The 15,823-nt window shown below is 37.3% G+C and overlaps 3 protein-coding genes across 9 annotated transcripts in view; 2 read left to right on the top strand and 1 right to left on the bottom strand.

The window, feature by feature from the left end:
* The first annotated feature begins 977 nt into the window (after positions 1-977).
* LOC106151303 (sarcoplasmic calcium-binding protein) lies at positions 978-4,496 on the top strand. Of its 5 annotated transcripts, XM_087003247.1 has the most exons (3): positions 978-1,231; positions 1,716-1,741; positions 3,539-4,496. In XM_087003247.1, exon 3 carries the CDS (start codon positions 3,554-3,556, stop codon positions 4,100-4,102), a length of 549 nt encoding a protein of 182 aa, XP_086859373.1. In that variant the 5' UTR covers positions 978-1,231; positions 1,716-1,741; positions 3,539-3,553; the 3' UTR covers positions 4,103-4,496. The 5 variants fall into 5 exon arrangements, with proteins under 5 accessions (XP_086859373.1, XP_013379944.1, XP_086859374.1 ...); XM_013524490.2 differs by lacking the exon at positions 1,716-1,741 and having other exon boundaries at positions 980-1,231; XM_087003248.1 differs by lacking the exons at positions 978-1,231; positions 1,716-1,741 and adding an exon at positions 1,951-2,310.
* A 303-nt stretch (positions 4,497-4,799) lies between these two features.
* On the bottom strand, positions 4,800-12,075 carry LOC147763728 (uncharacterized). 2 transcript variants are annotated; one of them, XM_087003246.1, is made up of 8 exons: positions 11,976-12,075; positions 9,912-10,126; positions 9,322-9,463; positions 8,998-9,160; positions 8,283-8,637; positions 7,730-7,871; positions 7,392-7,554; positions 4,800-7,041 (listed from the first exon to the last, which is right to left on the bottom strand). In XM_087003246.1, exons 2-8 carry the CDS (start codon positions 9,955-9,957, stop codon positions 6,724-6,726), a joined length of 1,329 nt encoding a protein of 442 aa, XP_086859372.1. In that variant the 5' UTR covers positions 9,958-10,126; positions 11,976-12,075; the 3' UTR covers positions 4,800-6,723. The 2 variants fall into 2 exon arrangements, with proteins under 2 accessions (XP_086859372.1, XP_086859371.1); XM_087003245.1 differs by lacking the exon at positions 11,976-12,075 and adding an exon at positions 10,843-11,112.
* The window catches only part of LOC106151307 (condensin-2 complex subunit G2-like), a 14,292-nt gene continuing 9,716 nt past the window's right edge, over positions 11,248-15,823 (top strand). The window contains exons 1-8 of one of the 2 annotated variants that reach the window (XM_087003242.1): positions 11,248-11,311; positions 12,530-12,615; positions 13,147-13,299; positions 13,755-13,869; positions 14,081-14,238; positions 14,627-14,761; positions 15,124-15,218; positions 15,511-15,580. In XM_087003242.1, coding sequence (XP_086859368.1) covers positions 11,263-11,311; positions 12,530-12,615; positions 13,147-13,299; positions 13,755-13,869; positions 14,081-14,238; positions 14,627-14,761; positions 15,124-15,218; positions 15,511-15,580 — 861 coding nt within the window. In that variant the 5' untranslated portion in view covers positions 11,248-11,262. Of the gene's footprint in view, positions 11,312-12,087; positions 12,206-12,529; positions 12,616-13,146; positions 13,300-13,754; positions 13,870-14,080; positions 14,239-14,626; positions 14,762-15,123; positions 15,219-15,510; positions 15,581-15,823 lie in introns of those variants that run through there. The other variant, XM_087003243.1, reaches the window with a different exon arrangement.

The following is a 15,823-nucleotide window of genomic DNA, read 5'->3' as shown; positions in this document are numbered from 1 at the left end:
TTTATAAAAAGATCCGTCAACCTATGACTTGAACTAAAGGTAAAAAAAAAACACTTTACTCTGACTTAAAAGCCAATCATAGCTGGCCTACCTGAGTGTCGTATTAAGCATAGTGACGTCGTCATATGTTGAATATGATGCAGAAACAAATTAAATCCATATAAATACCGCAGGCTAAAATGTTAAATAAAAGTAATTTCAAGCTATACAGTCACCGTATCACAACAAAAACTCAGTACAGGTGCTGGTCATGTGATGTTTATAACGTACAAGAACGGCATCAACGTGACTTACGAGCCAAACACGCGACAACCAAGGGAACTCAGTGTTACTTTCCGTCTCTGTTTTAACTGAACACAGTATGCCTGCGCGCACTTTGTTGGTCAAATTCTTCCATCAATCGTGACTTTCAATGCTCTATTCTGTGATGGGTAAACGTATCCATTGCAAAGTATTGGAAAATAATTTCTCTATTGTTGGGACACGGTGGGCTGTATATGAACATAGGTAGACTAGTACTATTATATTGTACTTTGCATTAATCATTCATTGCGATGTTGACATGTTTGTACGAACAAGGTCGACAGTACAGAGGGTTCAGAAAATGGTTGAAGTTCATATCGTTTTATGTATAACGATCGCGACGGCTGATTGTTGGAAATGTGTGCTGGGGATATATGCTGCTCGTAGGAGCAACTGAACTTTTCTGTGCCATAGGTTAGATATATAAATACAAAATAACCAAACTTCATTCATTCGTGACGTATCACAGCTGAAATGAATTAATAAATAAACTGCCCACATGGGTTGTTTCTTTGATACAGTCTAGCAAATCATGTGAATGCATTAGAACCACTTGCCTATTATGATTTGGAAAACATATTTTATAGGCTTTACAGCTCGAGTCGCATCGTTTTCCAAAAGGTCGGTACCATCACGAGCTGGTGAGCTCAATATATTATTATCTTCATGAGTTTTTGTCACCCAGTGTAGCTTGTATCGCGCGAAGAGGTATGCAGGAGCAGTAGTATATAGAAGTGCTGGCAGTGAGAGATAGCTAGCGACTCATAAGGGCATTTTACATTTCACTGGTTTCGTTGCGACCATTACATATTTGCGGTTGACACAGTGACAAATCTAGGATTTAAAAGAATATTATTTTGCGACAACTTCCGAACCTAACAGGCGAATAGATCAAGCAACAAGCGGGGCCCGCACAAACAAGAAACAGGTGAGGTTGTTATTGAATATTAGGTGTGACAATAACGGCGAACTATGAAATTTTAACTCTGTGTCTACGCTATAAATTATACATTTAATGGGTAGATTATTGCCACTGAAATTTCAAGTTTAAATTGGGTCGTGGGATTGTGGGAGCGATAAGCTGCAAAAAAGGTAGATACATCGCGCTGGGTCCGCCCCCAGCCGATTCGGATGACATTTAACGACCGCTTCGACAGAAGTGCTTTTTGATTTTGTAATAAAATGAAAATAATGCAGTCACCTTCATGATGTGTGTGGTTAGCTAGGTCACGCTGGTCTATACTAGCTATCTGCCCGTATAACTACAGTGGCTTTCGGTAATACCATATATTTGTCATATATATGGTAACACGTATCTATGAATATAATATGCCCGGAATATTACCTCACGTTTCGCATTACGGTGACTAATTATAACAATTTCCTTTTTTGTGATTCATACGAATCCTCAGCAAAGCACTGCATATCGTCTGAAAGGGTGAGTTAGAAATAATATTGATTTATTTTGCATGTAACGGTCGCTTTTATCTACTGTGTCAAAGTAGATACGCCATCACAATGAAACATTTCTTAATCGTTGCATTATCTGTGAATTATGTGTCGATTTATCAAGATAAGATGGCCGATAGCCTGGCCTAATATTTCCCCTGCCCTGTAGCTCAGGGCTACCTGGGCAGGTACAGGTAACTTCAAAAAATCGTCCGGCGATTCACACCAGAAATAATTAGTAACTATGTCATATGCTGACAAGTCAGTTGACATGATACCTTCATATGGTAGACAAGGCGTATGACAGCTATCCTTTGGGCAGCCTATTTATTTGAAGAAGAGTAGACATTACAGTTCGTTTCCTTAAGCAAAGTTACAAGATGCATTTGTGGTATTTTTTGTGTTTAAAATAGTCACATTTTCTAACTACCGTAGATTGCATGCGGAGACCCTTGGACAAGTTACATCCTTTTTAGCAAAGAAATAATCGACTTTGCGGTCTTGCTCAAAAGTTGTATTTCTTTTTCAAGTGGATATTGCAAGGACTTTATATAAGCGGTAAGTGGATTTAGAGGAAGAAAAAGAAATATATCAAAATGCATCAATTTCTGGTGTGTAATGAGGCTGAAATGCAGCAGAAGAGATGGCTTGCAAGGCTAGCATATTGTGGAAGGAAATTATTCATCTTTCTATTTATTCATTCATCCAGTAATCTATGTATTTGTCCATTCATCCAGTGATACATCTATTTAATTCATTCATTCATCCATTTATACATTTGTTTTTCCTCGTCTTAATTGTACTAGCACATCCTTGAAGTGACGGCAACGTGGTCTACATATAATATTTTTTCTAACACTCGTGCGCACGCAGGTAGCGATGTAATCGCCTAGAGCTCGCATACAGCAACATTGATGTTATATTGCCAAGTCAAAAATTCTTATACTGGTGATGAAAACGCCCATTTATGGCTTGCTTGAATGTTAATTCCCTGCTTAGATTATTTGAGGATGCTAATATCCTAAAAAACACTGCTAATACAGATTCGTCAACAGCCACCAGTCTACATGGTACGAATACTCAGTGTGGTGATCTTTTGTTCAAGGAATCATAAGAACAAAAGGAAATTGAGTATAAATGAGCATAAAATGCATAAATGAGTTAGTGACATCACTACCATGCACACTGCCTGTCTTCGTCCCCCCCCTTCCCCCACCCCCACCCCCGTCCCAACTCTTCGATAGAGAGTTATATTTATCAGTAAAGATAGGAAATGTACCCTTGCTCTACATCTAGTACCAGGTCAGCCGGAGTGCCATCATTTATCATTATATGTCCTCTTCCTTGTCATTTCGTGTCATCGGTATTCACATCAGAGAGAGATAGCTCATGGCGTGAATCGCTAATCAGCCCTGTGTGTGCCTCCACACGCGAGTCCCCGTGTATTCTTTGGAGAAAGATAGGCAGCGAAGGAAAGCTCTGTAAAATTTAAATGGCACTATTATTCCACTGACAGACATAAGGTCATTTGCAGTTTTCATTTAATAATATATACGTCCCGTTGCTGTCTGCACTACACGAAGGGAATTCAAGGGCATATCAATTAAAGTAATGTATTATTAACATCTATTTACGTTTATACATTTAAGCATTTGTTTATATATTTACTTACACCAGGAGAAGAGTCGATCGTCAAAAAAAGTAACGACAACAATAAGACGGCTATATATTTTGTTTTCAGAATAGTTTATAACAATACCCTGATATTTCTATATATTAATTTCAGGCAAAGTGAAAAGAAATGGCGGACACAGCGCAACGTCAGGTAGAATTCAGTGACATTTGGTTAAAAAAGATGAAGACTGTCTTCCATCGCTTCAGCGTAAATAAAGACGGCAAGTTAAACCGCGATGCCGGGAAGACAGCCTCTGCTCGATACATCTCTTCCAACGGCTTGAAGGGAGACCAGGCGCGTAGAATACGCGAAAAATGGCAGACCATTCTAATGATGCTGACCACAAGATTTACCGCCATTAGTGAGGAACAATTCATCAATAGTTTAAAGGAACAAATTAACACCGACGCCTTTCGAGCTGTCCTGAAAGACGTTTGCACAAATAATTTCGACCTTATTAATGTCAACCAAAGAGGTAACATCACCAAGGAAGAAATGGCGTCCTGGTGTAAATTCCTCGGTCAAGATGATGTGGATTCTTTTTTTGAGGCTCTGGACACCAAGAAAGATGGCGTAATAACAGCAGACGAATGGCAGCAGGCCTGGAACGAGTTTTATTTTTCCGAAGACGAGAGCAGTCTTTATAACAAGTTATTTGGACCATTGGCTGAATGACATGGAAACCGCAATGAATAATTTGAAATGTGAGCTTATTACACGTACAAACCTTGGGAGAGAATCACTGATGGCGTGCTATATAATGAGACCAACTTGTTCCAAAGAAACGCAAGCCAATTTAAATCTGTACGGATGCGTAACTTTATAAAGGTGCTAGAAACACAATCCCCCAAATGGCTAAGGACTGGTAAGCGCACGTCTTTTTTGGCGAGGATGTTTCACAAGAATGATTATAATGCCCTCAATGGAAGACAAGCGTAGCTATATCACAGAACAAAAAAGTATTCAATAAAAATGTTTCTCTGAACCATATATTTCGATGTAGGCCTATTACAATATGTCACTCTATGTATCACAATAAGTGACAATAAAATTTATATAAATTGACTAATTACAACCGTTTAATTTTCCAATTCAGTGGAACATGTGTATATCTGAATACGTGTTGTATTGCAGGCGATTTCAGAGTCGAAACTTTTGCCCATACCCATTTTAGGTGTAGAAATGTTTAACAGCTTCAGTTTGAGCTAAAAAGATCAAAACCAATATAAACATCATTCTAAACCATGGCCTGAAACAGCATACATAGCAAGGAATTATAAGATTGAAATTATGTATCCTAGAAAAATAGGGCCTACGTTTGAGCTTTTGAAAGGCTTTGTTGTCCATGCGCTAATTAGATGTTTAGCCAATTATATTGAAAGACAGTGTTTCTATAAATATTTGTTTATTCAAAGCACAACTTAAATTATTAATATTCAAATGCACAATTTATTTGACAAGAATCATCACATATATATATACATAAATGAAAAGATCACCAACATCACAAGATTCAAATGAATTGTGTTAGTTGAGACAAAGGTGGGTTTCAAAAATCGCATTCTGTCTCATCACGCTCTGAATGCCCGTGTCTGTAAATGCGAACTCTTGAGGGTAGTGACAGATTAAGCCTTCTGCATTTTATGTTTCGCTTGATTGCCCAGGCAATTACCACATAAAAAGGTATTCACTTTTTTTTTTTTTTTTGGGGGGGGGGGGGATTATTACTGCACTGAAAGATCTGTTTGTATCGGGGTAGGTTTTACAGCTCCACCGAACTTTTGTCTTTATATTTTAAAACATCACAATATTGCACTGTTGTACTGATTTTGGTATTGCTGGCCATTAAAAAAAGTACAAAATTTCCTTACAAATATACATTACAATATTCCTTACAAATAAAACAATAGTCTTTGTAAAATAAATACATGAAATTGAAATATTACTTACATAATTGTGGAGTCTTAGAAGAGAGAAAACTAGATTTAGGTGTCTCCCTCTGTCTGGTCTAAGTCTGGTCTGAGTGGAGATGAATGTGACCCAGAGTCACAGGAGAGAACACATTTAGGTGTTACACAAGAGTGGTATAGTGAGCAGTTATTTATCCCAGAACATCGGGAAGTCCACTTCGCAGAGATACTGTAATTGTTTACCTCTGCGGCACTTAATTTATGTTTGCGACACTTTATTTATTATATAACCTCAAAAACTAATTATATTGCATCTAATAAAGATAGCTCACTTTTAACACTCAATAAATATAATATGTTCTTACTGTAACTAAACTGAAACTAATAAAAATGGTCTTCTTACTGTTACTAAACTGAAACTAATAAAAATGCATAATTATAACATCATATGTTACATATATTACATACTAATATTATGAGAGAAAACTAGAGTTACGTGGTCCTGACCCCCCTTGGGTTTCTGAAAAATATACCACACCTCTTGAAATTAGAATTCCGACTAGCTGAATCATTGTTCTAAACCGTACCAAAGAGCACCGTTTGCCCTCCAAAATACCTAAAATTTTTTGGGGACTGCTCACTCCAAGGGGGCGATGGTCGGCTTTGCATCCGAGGTCAGTCGGCTCCTTAACTCGAAAGCATCGCGCATTGCTATATCACATAGAGGCTACAATGTATTATATGGGGCGAGCATGGGCGAGTTATGGAATCAAGACGCTTGCGCTCGGTCGCAATGCTAGATGCTTTCTAGTTACGGGGCCAGGAGCCTCAATTGAAATAATCCTGATCCGCCCTTGTGTATTCATGGAGTTTTTCTCCCACTCTAATTTTTATAAGACAGGCCAACAAGTGCAATCTGCACTTCAGTGAACTAATGAAAAGTATGCCCAGAGATCGCTTTTGCTTAAGAAAGTAGGTCTTTACCTTTAGATCGGAAAGAAAGTTGATCTTTAACTTTAAAGAGGAAAGTTTGGTCTATTTCAATCCAACATACCGATGTAGTGAATTAAAATAAAACAAGTAATTGACTAAAACTTTAGCCATTTCTTTTGGGTCATAGTGTATTAATATATAGGTGTGGAGGTGAAGACCAACTTCAGGACTTTAATTGGTACTGTGCAACAGGTGTAACAGGAATGGAAGTCCGCTAGGAACCGTAGTCCGCTTCCCATTACTTTGTACAGGTGACAGTAGTCCAATATACTAACTGCAATACACCAACTAGCCCTTACCTGCACAAATCATATGGGAGCCCGGACTTCCAAGTTTGGGAATTCCATTCCTGTTACACCGGCCCTAGACCCACAGTGAACTGTGCAGTGGTTTTCAGACTTCTGTGCAGAAGCGGTTCTCTAGCAATTTCAGATCCACTCTACGATAATGTATAGCGTATAGAGCAGTGCGATGGAAAGTATCTACCACGTAAAGGAGATGAATTGCTTTTAAAAATTTGTGAGCGTTTACTATTAGAGGAAGCGCGTAGATCTGGTAGCCAATTAATAATGCTGTTGGCCACTCTATTAAGATGGCAATAAGCAGTGCCCAGCTAATATTAGTCATTGCTAACGTGGCACGATGCTTATATTCTTTTATCTCTCTCGAAATGTCTTCGTCCTGCTCGTTCTGGGCGTTGTTGGTGTCATCCTGTTGAGAAAAATGTTAACTGGTGTTAAAATATTTTATCAGTTTTAGCGTAAACTACACCCATAAAATTTCTGTCTGATATTCCTGTTTTTACTGTGATTAGTTTTCTAGTGCAAAAAATAAATAATCACAGTAAACCCTCTTTAGATTTTAACTTCAAACAGTGATGACGAAATCATTCGGATAATCTCCAGAAATTCAGATGATTTGACTGCTCTATATTATTCTTAAACCTTTTTATTGATTACAAAGCCAACATCATGAAACATGGCAGTGGGCTAATGAATGCAAATAAAGCAATCCTAGTCATATCAGTCACCAATGCATTCAAATAAACAAACTCTTCTCACTTTTTCCAACCAGGCCAATGTCACGAAGCACTCATGCAAGCTGTCCAAGTTATTTTCATTGTACCACGAGGCAAGCACAGGGATCAACACCATGATCCAGGCGTGGAGGAAAAAATCGTGTGGCAGCAGAGAATGACCAATCACAAGGGTTGTCACTGTTTGCCTGAAATTACACACATAATTTTGTTTTGTGCTGAGGATGAATTTATTATATTACAAGGACATCTCCACAAGTTATGCCGAGATCATCAAAACGAAACAGGAATAAAAAATACAGCGCTAACAAACACACAACATACGCGTACGCGCATGCAGAGAAAGAAAGAGATTTCACTTACCCTGTGACAAATACCAAAGCACAGCGCATTATGTTCGTAAACAGAGAAATCAGTGCAGTCTGAACCTTTTTGTCCTTAGCATGACGATAAAAATATCTGTCGATTCCTCCTAAGTACAACGACAAAGCTTTACGAAGCACAACTGAAAAATATTTTGAAAAAAAAATTATATAAGCAGGATTGAATACGCCATCATCTTCATGTTTGTAATGCAGGTGATTTTTATGCATAGAAAATGCAATTAGCACTACATTATTTGACGTATAACCCATGTTTAAAACATTTAAGAACAGTTAGAAACAAAAAATAATGTCGAGAATATGTACATCAGGTTTAGTGTAAATATGAAAAGTTAGATATACTGTTTAAATTAAGAGTCCGTACACAGCGTTTTGAATGAATGGAAGATGCGAGCTTGGGATATCCTTCACTGATGCCCATTCATTTCTTGATATTTTTCTGTTCAGCTAGTCTTTAACAATTATGTGCGCTCTAATACGTCGTATCCACATGCTTAACTTAAAAACATAAGGAGTTGCGTGGACAAACTTACCGATTGGAACGAGAAATGGTGAATTAAAAACCAAAGGTTCTCCAATGTTGCAGAAGCGGTTCTCCAGCAAACTCAGACCCACTCTATGATAATGTATAGCGTATAGAGCAGTACGATGGAAAGTATCTACCACGTAAAGGAGATGAATGGCTTTTAAAAATTTGTGAGCGTTTACTATTAGAGGAAGCGGATAGATTTGGTAGCCAATTAATAATGCCGTTGGCCACTCTATTAAGATGGCAATAAGCAGTGCCCAGCTAATATTAGTCATTGCTAACGTGGCACGATGCTTATTTTCTTCTATCTCTCTCGTAATGTCTTCGTCCTGCTCGTTCTGGGCGTTGTTGGTGTCATCCTGTTGAGAAAAATGTTAACTGGTGTTACAATATTTTATCAGTTTTAGCGTAAACTACACCTTTCAAATTTCTGGCTGATATTCCTGTTTTTACTGTCATTAGTTTTCTAGTGCAAGAAATAAATAATCAAAATATTATCTTCTTTAGATTTTAACTTCAAATACTAAGTGACGAAATCATTCGGATAATCTCCAGAAATTCAGGTGATTTGACTGCTCTATATTATTATTATTCTTTAACCTTTTTTTCGATTACAAAGCCAACATAATGAAACATGGCAATGACTAATAAATGCAAACAAAGCAATCCTAGTCTTATTCAGTCAACATTGCACATTCACATAAACTAACTCTTCTTACTTGTTCCAACCGGGTCAATGTCACGAAGCACTCATACAAGCTGTCCAAGTTATTTTCATTGTACCACGAGGCAAGCACAGGGATCAACACCATGATCCAGGCGTGGAGGAAAAAATCGTGTGGCAGCAGAGAATGACCAGTCACAAGGGTTGTCACTGTTTGTCTGGAAATACACAAACGATAAGTTTTTACATTACAGAGACTTTCTCTTCAAGCTATGCCGAGATCATCAAAATGAAACAGGAATAAGAAAACACAGCGTTAACAAATACACAACATACGCGTGCGCGCACGCAGAGAAAGAAAGAAAGAGATTTCACTTACCCTGTGACAAATACCAAAGCACATCGCATTATGTTCGTAAACAGAGTAATCAGTGCAGTTTGAACACTTTTGTCCTTAGCATGACGATAAAAATATCTGTCGATTCCTCCTAAGTACAACGACAAGGCTGTACGAAGCACAACTGAAAAATATTTTGAAAAAAAATTATATGTAAGCAGGATTGAATACGCCATCATCTTCATGTTTGTAAGACAGGTGATTTTTATGCATAGAAAATGCAATCAGCTCTACATTATTTCACGTATAACCCATGTTTAAAACATTTAAGAAGAGTTAGAAACAAATAAAATGTCGAGAACATATACATCAGGTTTAGTTAAATATGAAAATTTTGATATACTGTTTAAATTAAGAGTCCGTACACAGCGTTTTGAATGAATGGAAGATGTGAGCTTGGGATATCTTTCATTGATGTCCATTAATTTCTTGATATTTTCTGTTCAGCTAGTCTTGTTAAAACAATTATGTGCGCTCATATACGCCGTATTCACATGCTTAACATAAAAACATAGGGAGTTGCGTGGACCAGGGAATTATATCGGTATAATTCCCTGCGTGGACAAACTTACCGATAAGAGCGAGAAATGGTGAATTAAAAACCACAGGTTCTGCCATGTTGAACCAGAGGCAGTGTTACTGCTGCAGGGATAAGGAGCAGTGGGCTGTCTTTGCTTTTCTTGGCCTATTTCACTTTTTGGGTCAGCCGCCCAGCTCCAATATTCTCTCTTTCTGAAAGGTGGTCAGGTCTTTTGGCAGTTCTCGAGAAAAAAAACCCGGCTTCTTGCTGGCGTAAAAGAAATTGGATAAAAAATGACGAATGAAACGAGGCAATATAAAACAGCAGATACGCCCATTGTAATATGTTGGGCAAAGGATTATTATTATCAGTATTGTCGGGTATTTTTTTAAAATACTTGGATTTGTCTGTGAAAAGGGAGAAAGGGGTACTCTCAGAGCCAAGGTAAAAAGGGGGAGGGCAACGGACCCACTGTGCCCCCCCCCTCCCCCGGATCCGCCATTGCATTATTCAGTGTAAATGCTTGATTAACTTATCACTGTGTCCTGGTTCTTTTGCCGATATCTTAGTTAATTCGCACCTTGTTTCCAGTCTTTCGTCAAGAGCATTAATCAATAATGATATCAATTCAGTAAGGGCATCGCTCAATAAAAATCTGCATGTAGCAAAAGTTATTGAAAATTATGCACCAGTCAATTGAAACTCCGCCCCCCCACCCCCCTGACTTCCGAGACAGTGCGAGGAATTTTTTAACATCTATGCATTGTTAAAAGTGTATATTTTCCCTGGTCACAAAGTGTTTCTTTCTTGTAAAACCCACCGGTACTATGCCCCCGGTGTTCTGTACGCATATTTGATCTTTACAAAGAAAACAACAAATGCACGAAAAAAAAAAACCGAAAAAAAAAATCAAATTTGAATCAAGTTATTTTGAACGAAATAATTGTATGCGATAAAAATTTGAATGAAAGTCAAATTCTTACCTTTTCTTCTTTGTGAGGACGGCCTTGACAGCAAACGAGTAGTTACTGCGTATGGGCTCATGCAGTCTTCTCAGCGCCTGCTACTAGTAGGCCTAGTTTCCATCAACTTCTGGTTCAGCGTTAATTCCAACACTAATTAACTCCCCCATCTATTTTAAAGATTGTGTTTAAGGTAAAATCCCCCGTCTACCCGTTGAATCACGCTGCTAATTTAAATCGGTATAAAATCCCCCTCTCCTGTCTAAATGGTCGGGGACTGGGATTTCAACTGACTAGTCGGCATTGTGGATTTTAAGTCATGCATGCGTAATTGTTTACTTAGTTCTATCGCTTTTAGCAAAAAACACGTCGACATTTTAAAAAATTTAACAGGGGTCACGAGGACAGCAGTTGATAGAAAGAAGTGGAGGGGCTTGGTCTATGGAGTGTGCCGACAATCTTCGATATGCGGAGCATTGGGACGATGATGGTGATGATGATGATGATGATGATGCGTAAATGAGAGCGATACATTTCTTTATTGAACTGAGTTGGCTAACATGTTGTCACGGTTGTGTACAGAAGTTTTATGAAGTTATTCCACCTGTTTGTTGTACAGTGAATGCGTTTAGCCATAGTTGACTTAGTCCTATCGCTTAAGAAAGGAACATGTTGACATTTTAAATCTCAGTTCACTAATAGAGTTTTTTTTATCATAGCATAATATTTGAGCAAGTGTGTGGATGTTTATCTAACTTATTTATGTGGACTAGCGTTTATATGACGACTAGATGCTACCTGAATGAGGCAAACCAATCGCCCCAATAGAGTTACCCTATTTAAATGGTGGATTGTAAATTGACATAGGCCCCTATCGGGTTTTAATGCTTATTTTCTTGCCCTCATTTGATATAAAAAATGGTTAAAGACAAAACACATTTCAACAAGTTTGACCCTAAAATCTATATCTTACATCGAAACATTTTGTTAATCAACCTAATGAAGAGCGTACGTAAAATATTTCTAATGAAAACGAACCCAAAGTGCCGCTTTTAAAAGGCTTATATAGCTGACTGCAAAAGAATCCTTGATCACTGTAATTGTAATCTCTCTATGCCAAAGTCTTCATTTGTAGGTGATATTTCCTAACTTACCTTTTACTTACTCCAGGAAGTGCGGCAGAATCAAACTATCCGTTCAATGTTTTCCAATACTCTATTAGTTTCATTACGATTGTCAATGCAGTAGCTGTTGTAATGTCAATGAAAAATGTGGTAGGTTCGACTATAGATTATAGCTAATCGAAAAGCGCCGTTATATTTGCTGCGGACCACCTAGCGAATGTAAATTTTTGGCGGCGAAGCAAATTAGGATTTTTATTCAGGTATTTTTACTTGTATTTGAATAACAGTGGATTTTGTTGCATAATTTTTTTTGTTTTATATCTGCAAAACATATATGTAGATGTTTAAGGTACTCTTAAGGCTTGTATAAATCCTAAGTTGTTAAAACGTATTCGACTTAAAATACAAATTGGTAGTTTAAATGTTCAATTGTTAGTCGATATATTCTAAAGTGCCTAAAAGTATAAAAAGTGGCACTTTAAATGTTGTGGGTATCACGGGACAAGTGTCACAACATCATATGTGTCAAAGTATAACTCTGATATTTTTCATAAACTTAAAACTGGCTACTTTTTCCCGACCAGCCAAGAAGATGACCAGCCGAGGCCTGTTGCTGCAAGCGGCTGAGAGTGGGAGTAGTGAGGAGCTGCTTGGTTTGCTTGGACAAAATGTAAGATTTCGTTAAATAAAATATGATATTATAAATATTAGTTGAAATAACAGAAAAAAGAAATAGTATTAAAAATATTTAATAACAATTTTTTCAGTACTGTGGCCCCTGACAATATGTGATGATATGCATTAGTCATTGGAAAGTAAGCAATTCTAAGGTTAGTAGGGTGCCTTTGTTTTTATAAATGATATGTTTAACGTGACATATACAATTGCATCTGTACTCATGATGACACCGTCATGTCAAAGTACTGGTATTTGCTGCAAGCACCACATTATAAAGTGAACAGCAAGTTCCTCGCCTGTATGTTCCTCATGTTTCATAAAGCATGCCAGGGATAATCAAGAGATCACTATGCCCGCATTGATTTGCGACCAAAAAAAAAAAAAAGAAGAATCCATGTTTAATCATATCGGCGATGTACTTCAAAATTGTCAATCAAACAGATTTTATACGTATGTTGAATACAAAATGATTCATGTAATGGTACAGTACAGTATAGGCATCTGTGTGTCTGACATCTAACAGGTCACCATACCAGCTAGTATTGATGTAGATGAAGTGGTCAGCAGTATGGACAAGAAGCAGCTGGACCAGCTGTGGTCTGGACTGCAGACCATATGTACCAGTGCTCTGCTGGAGATGGGGGATGGGGAGGAGGAAGAGGAAGAGCAGAGAGAGGTATGACATGCTGTACACTCAATGTTATCTTTTGTGTTTGTGACTTATTAATAAATAGTAGGTGATATGGAGGAGAAAGGGGAAGAGAAAAAGGTATGACATGCTGGAACACGTATATTTAATGATATTTAAAGCTTTTGTGTTAATGATTGAATATTCATGTAACTTGGAGGGGACAGAGAAGGGTGTATTGAATGTTATTTTTTTCTTGGTTATCTACATGGATCATTCTAGTGTAGTTATCTACATGGATCATTCTAGTGTAGTATTGCTTTTGGGTACATAGATTTTTTGAACAAGTTGCGATTTTAAACTTGAATAACAAAAAATTGTCGATGACAATTATAAGAAAGAGTAAAATATTTTATATTTTCAGTAGTCAGATCAGATTATGTTTAGCATCAAATAAGAAATCACTAAGATTACAAACTATATAATTTCCTCTTCATTCCCAGGCCTCTCAGAAAAGGACAACTCTCCTCCACCACATTCTCACCATGGCCATGGCAACTGTGAAAACTCACGCTGATGCTCCCCAGTCACTGTTTGAGACAGCTGTGATACTGCATGGTAAGCCTGACTCCTGCTAATAGTGTTAATAAGGCTTGAGCTCTATCAATGGTAAATTTGACAAACAAACAAAGTGGAATATTGCTATGTAAAGTAAATCTTCATGTGTCACTTTTATACTTTTACCTGAAATTCATGTCCTCTTATAATCATGCCTGAATCAACAGATGAGCTAATCTCTGCGTAAGGTAAATATCAATCTTACATTCAGGTGTTCTGTTAAGTCTGCCAGAGTCTGCTGACAAGTTAAAGAACGCCATAGCTAAGTTCTGTGAGACCTGGTGGAATGAAGACCTAGAGGGGAAGGAGGACCTCACTCCTCAGACCATTATGTACCTCCTGCAGCGAACACTCCAGCCCAAACCTTTGGTAAGAGGATGGGTTTTATGATTCATTATAATTATAGTTGTTTAATTGTACTTAATTGTGTTGTATTATAGCCCTGGTGTAGATGTTTTGCCATATGTGATAGTGATGCTTTGAGGATCCAGTGTGTAAGGTGTAATCCATACGCTTTAGCTTGTATTTTATGTGTTGTTTTTATTTTATTGACATATTTTATTCTCACTAAATAATTGAAAATATTTACATTATTTATACAAAAAATTTCAATTCAACCTAACTATTCACCTTTCAGTCGTATCTTTTGGATAAAAAATGTTATTTGTAGACAGTACAGTAGTCAAAATAAAAGAAGTTATTAGTTTCATTACAAAACGGATGACATTGAATCTTTACTACACTTCATAACGACCAGGTTGCTGACATCAAGAGAGTGTGGAACCTCCACCTGTGTCTACAACACATGGATCTCCAGAATGAAAGCAGTGAAACACTGAAGACTCTGTTACAGCAGTGCATGATGCAGTCAGCTTATCTGAAGTTGAAGGAGGTGAGGAAACACATGGTTGCATAGTTATAAATTACTGCACCTACATTTATAGTGAACACTATTATAAACCATAAAGGCAAAATAATACCCATAGGGCATAAATTCTATTAATTTCTGTAAACTGTGAATACTTGAAGAGTCATATTGTCCTTTACCATGACCTGGCTGTGGCTAGCATCTTACTGAGAACTTAACAAAAACTTGTCTTGTGCAGTGCACAAATAGAAATAAAAAAAAAAGCTACATCTACCTCCATTACCATGACCTTTATGTCTTATTACTGCTTAGAATATAGGCCTGTTGTACTTGTATAAGATATTTCAATAATAGCATGAGTTGGATGTTATTTGTATTCATTTCAGGGCCGTTTGTTCCTCAGCTTTCTGTTCAGTCTGAACTGTAATTTCATTGAATGTCTCCACAGGACAGTGAAGAACCAGCTGCCATATTGCTCCAAGTAAGAACAGAGCAAACCTTCAGTCTTGCAGCATTTTGTTTTGCCAAATGAATAAGTACTTTCCAAAATGATTTATTTAGAAAACATATTTTGTATGCTTTAACTGAAGATTATTGTACATATTATGTATTGAAATCACAAAATGTTTGTGTGAGCATAAGGAGTTATGTGAAATAGAGCCAGGTATCCTTTTCTCATTAAAAATATTGATTAGTACTTACATGAATACAAAACACAAATGTTTACATGATGGTGTAATAGTGATTGACATATAAACTTGTCATTTTCCCAGGAGTGTGTTGCAGTGGTATGGAGACATCTACTTCCGTGCCTGGAGAGTGGCTGCAGGACCTTTCCTGGAGGTAAGAGTTGTGTTTGTGTGTATGCCTGTGTGTGTGTATGCACCTCTTTTTAGATCAGTGTGTTTGCATGCATGTGTATTTAAGTTTGTGTAAAATGGATGTGAAAATATGAAAAATAAATTTTGGGATCAATTCAGGTCTAAAAAAAAATTTGTTGTAAAATGGTACTTTGATTTTTCTGTTAAAGAACTTCAGGGTCTTTGCTATAAGGTTGCCTTGTTACAAGGAAAGACATATTGAAAC

The sequence above is a fragment of the Lingula anatina genome, chromosome 2 (assembly GCF_051362555.1).
Source record: "Lingula anatina isolate TDL-2025a chromosome 2, LinAna3.0, whole genome shotgun sequence".
Lineage (NCBI taxonomy): Eukaryota > Metazoa > Brachiopoda > Lingulata > Lingulida > Lingulidae > Lingula > Lingula anatina.
The sequence above is the reverse complement of the archived record's forward strand: the minus strand, read 5'-3'. Positions and strand labels throughout refer to the sequence as shown.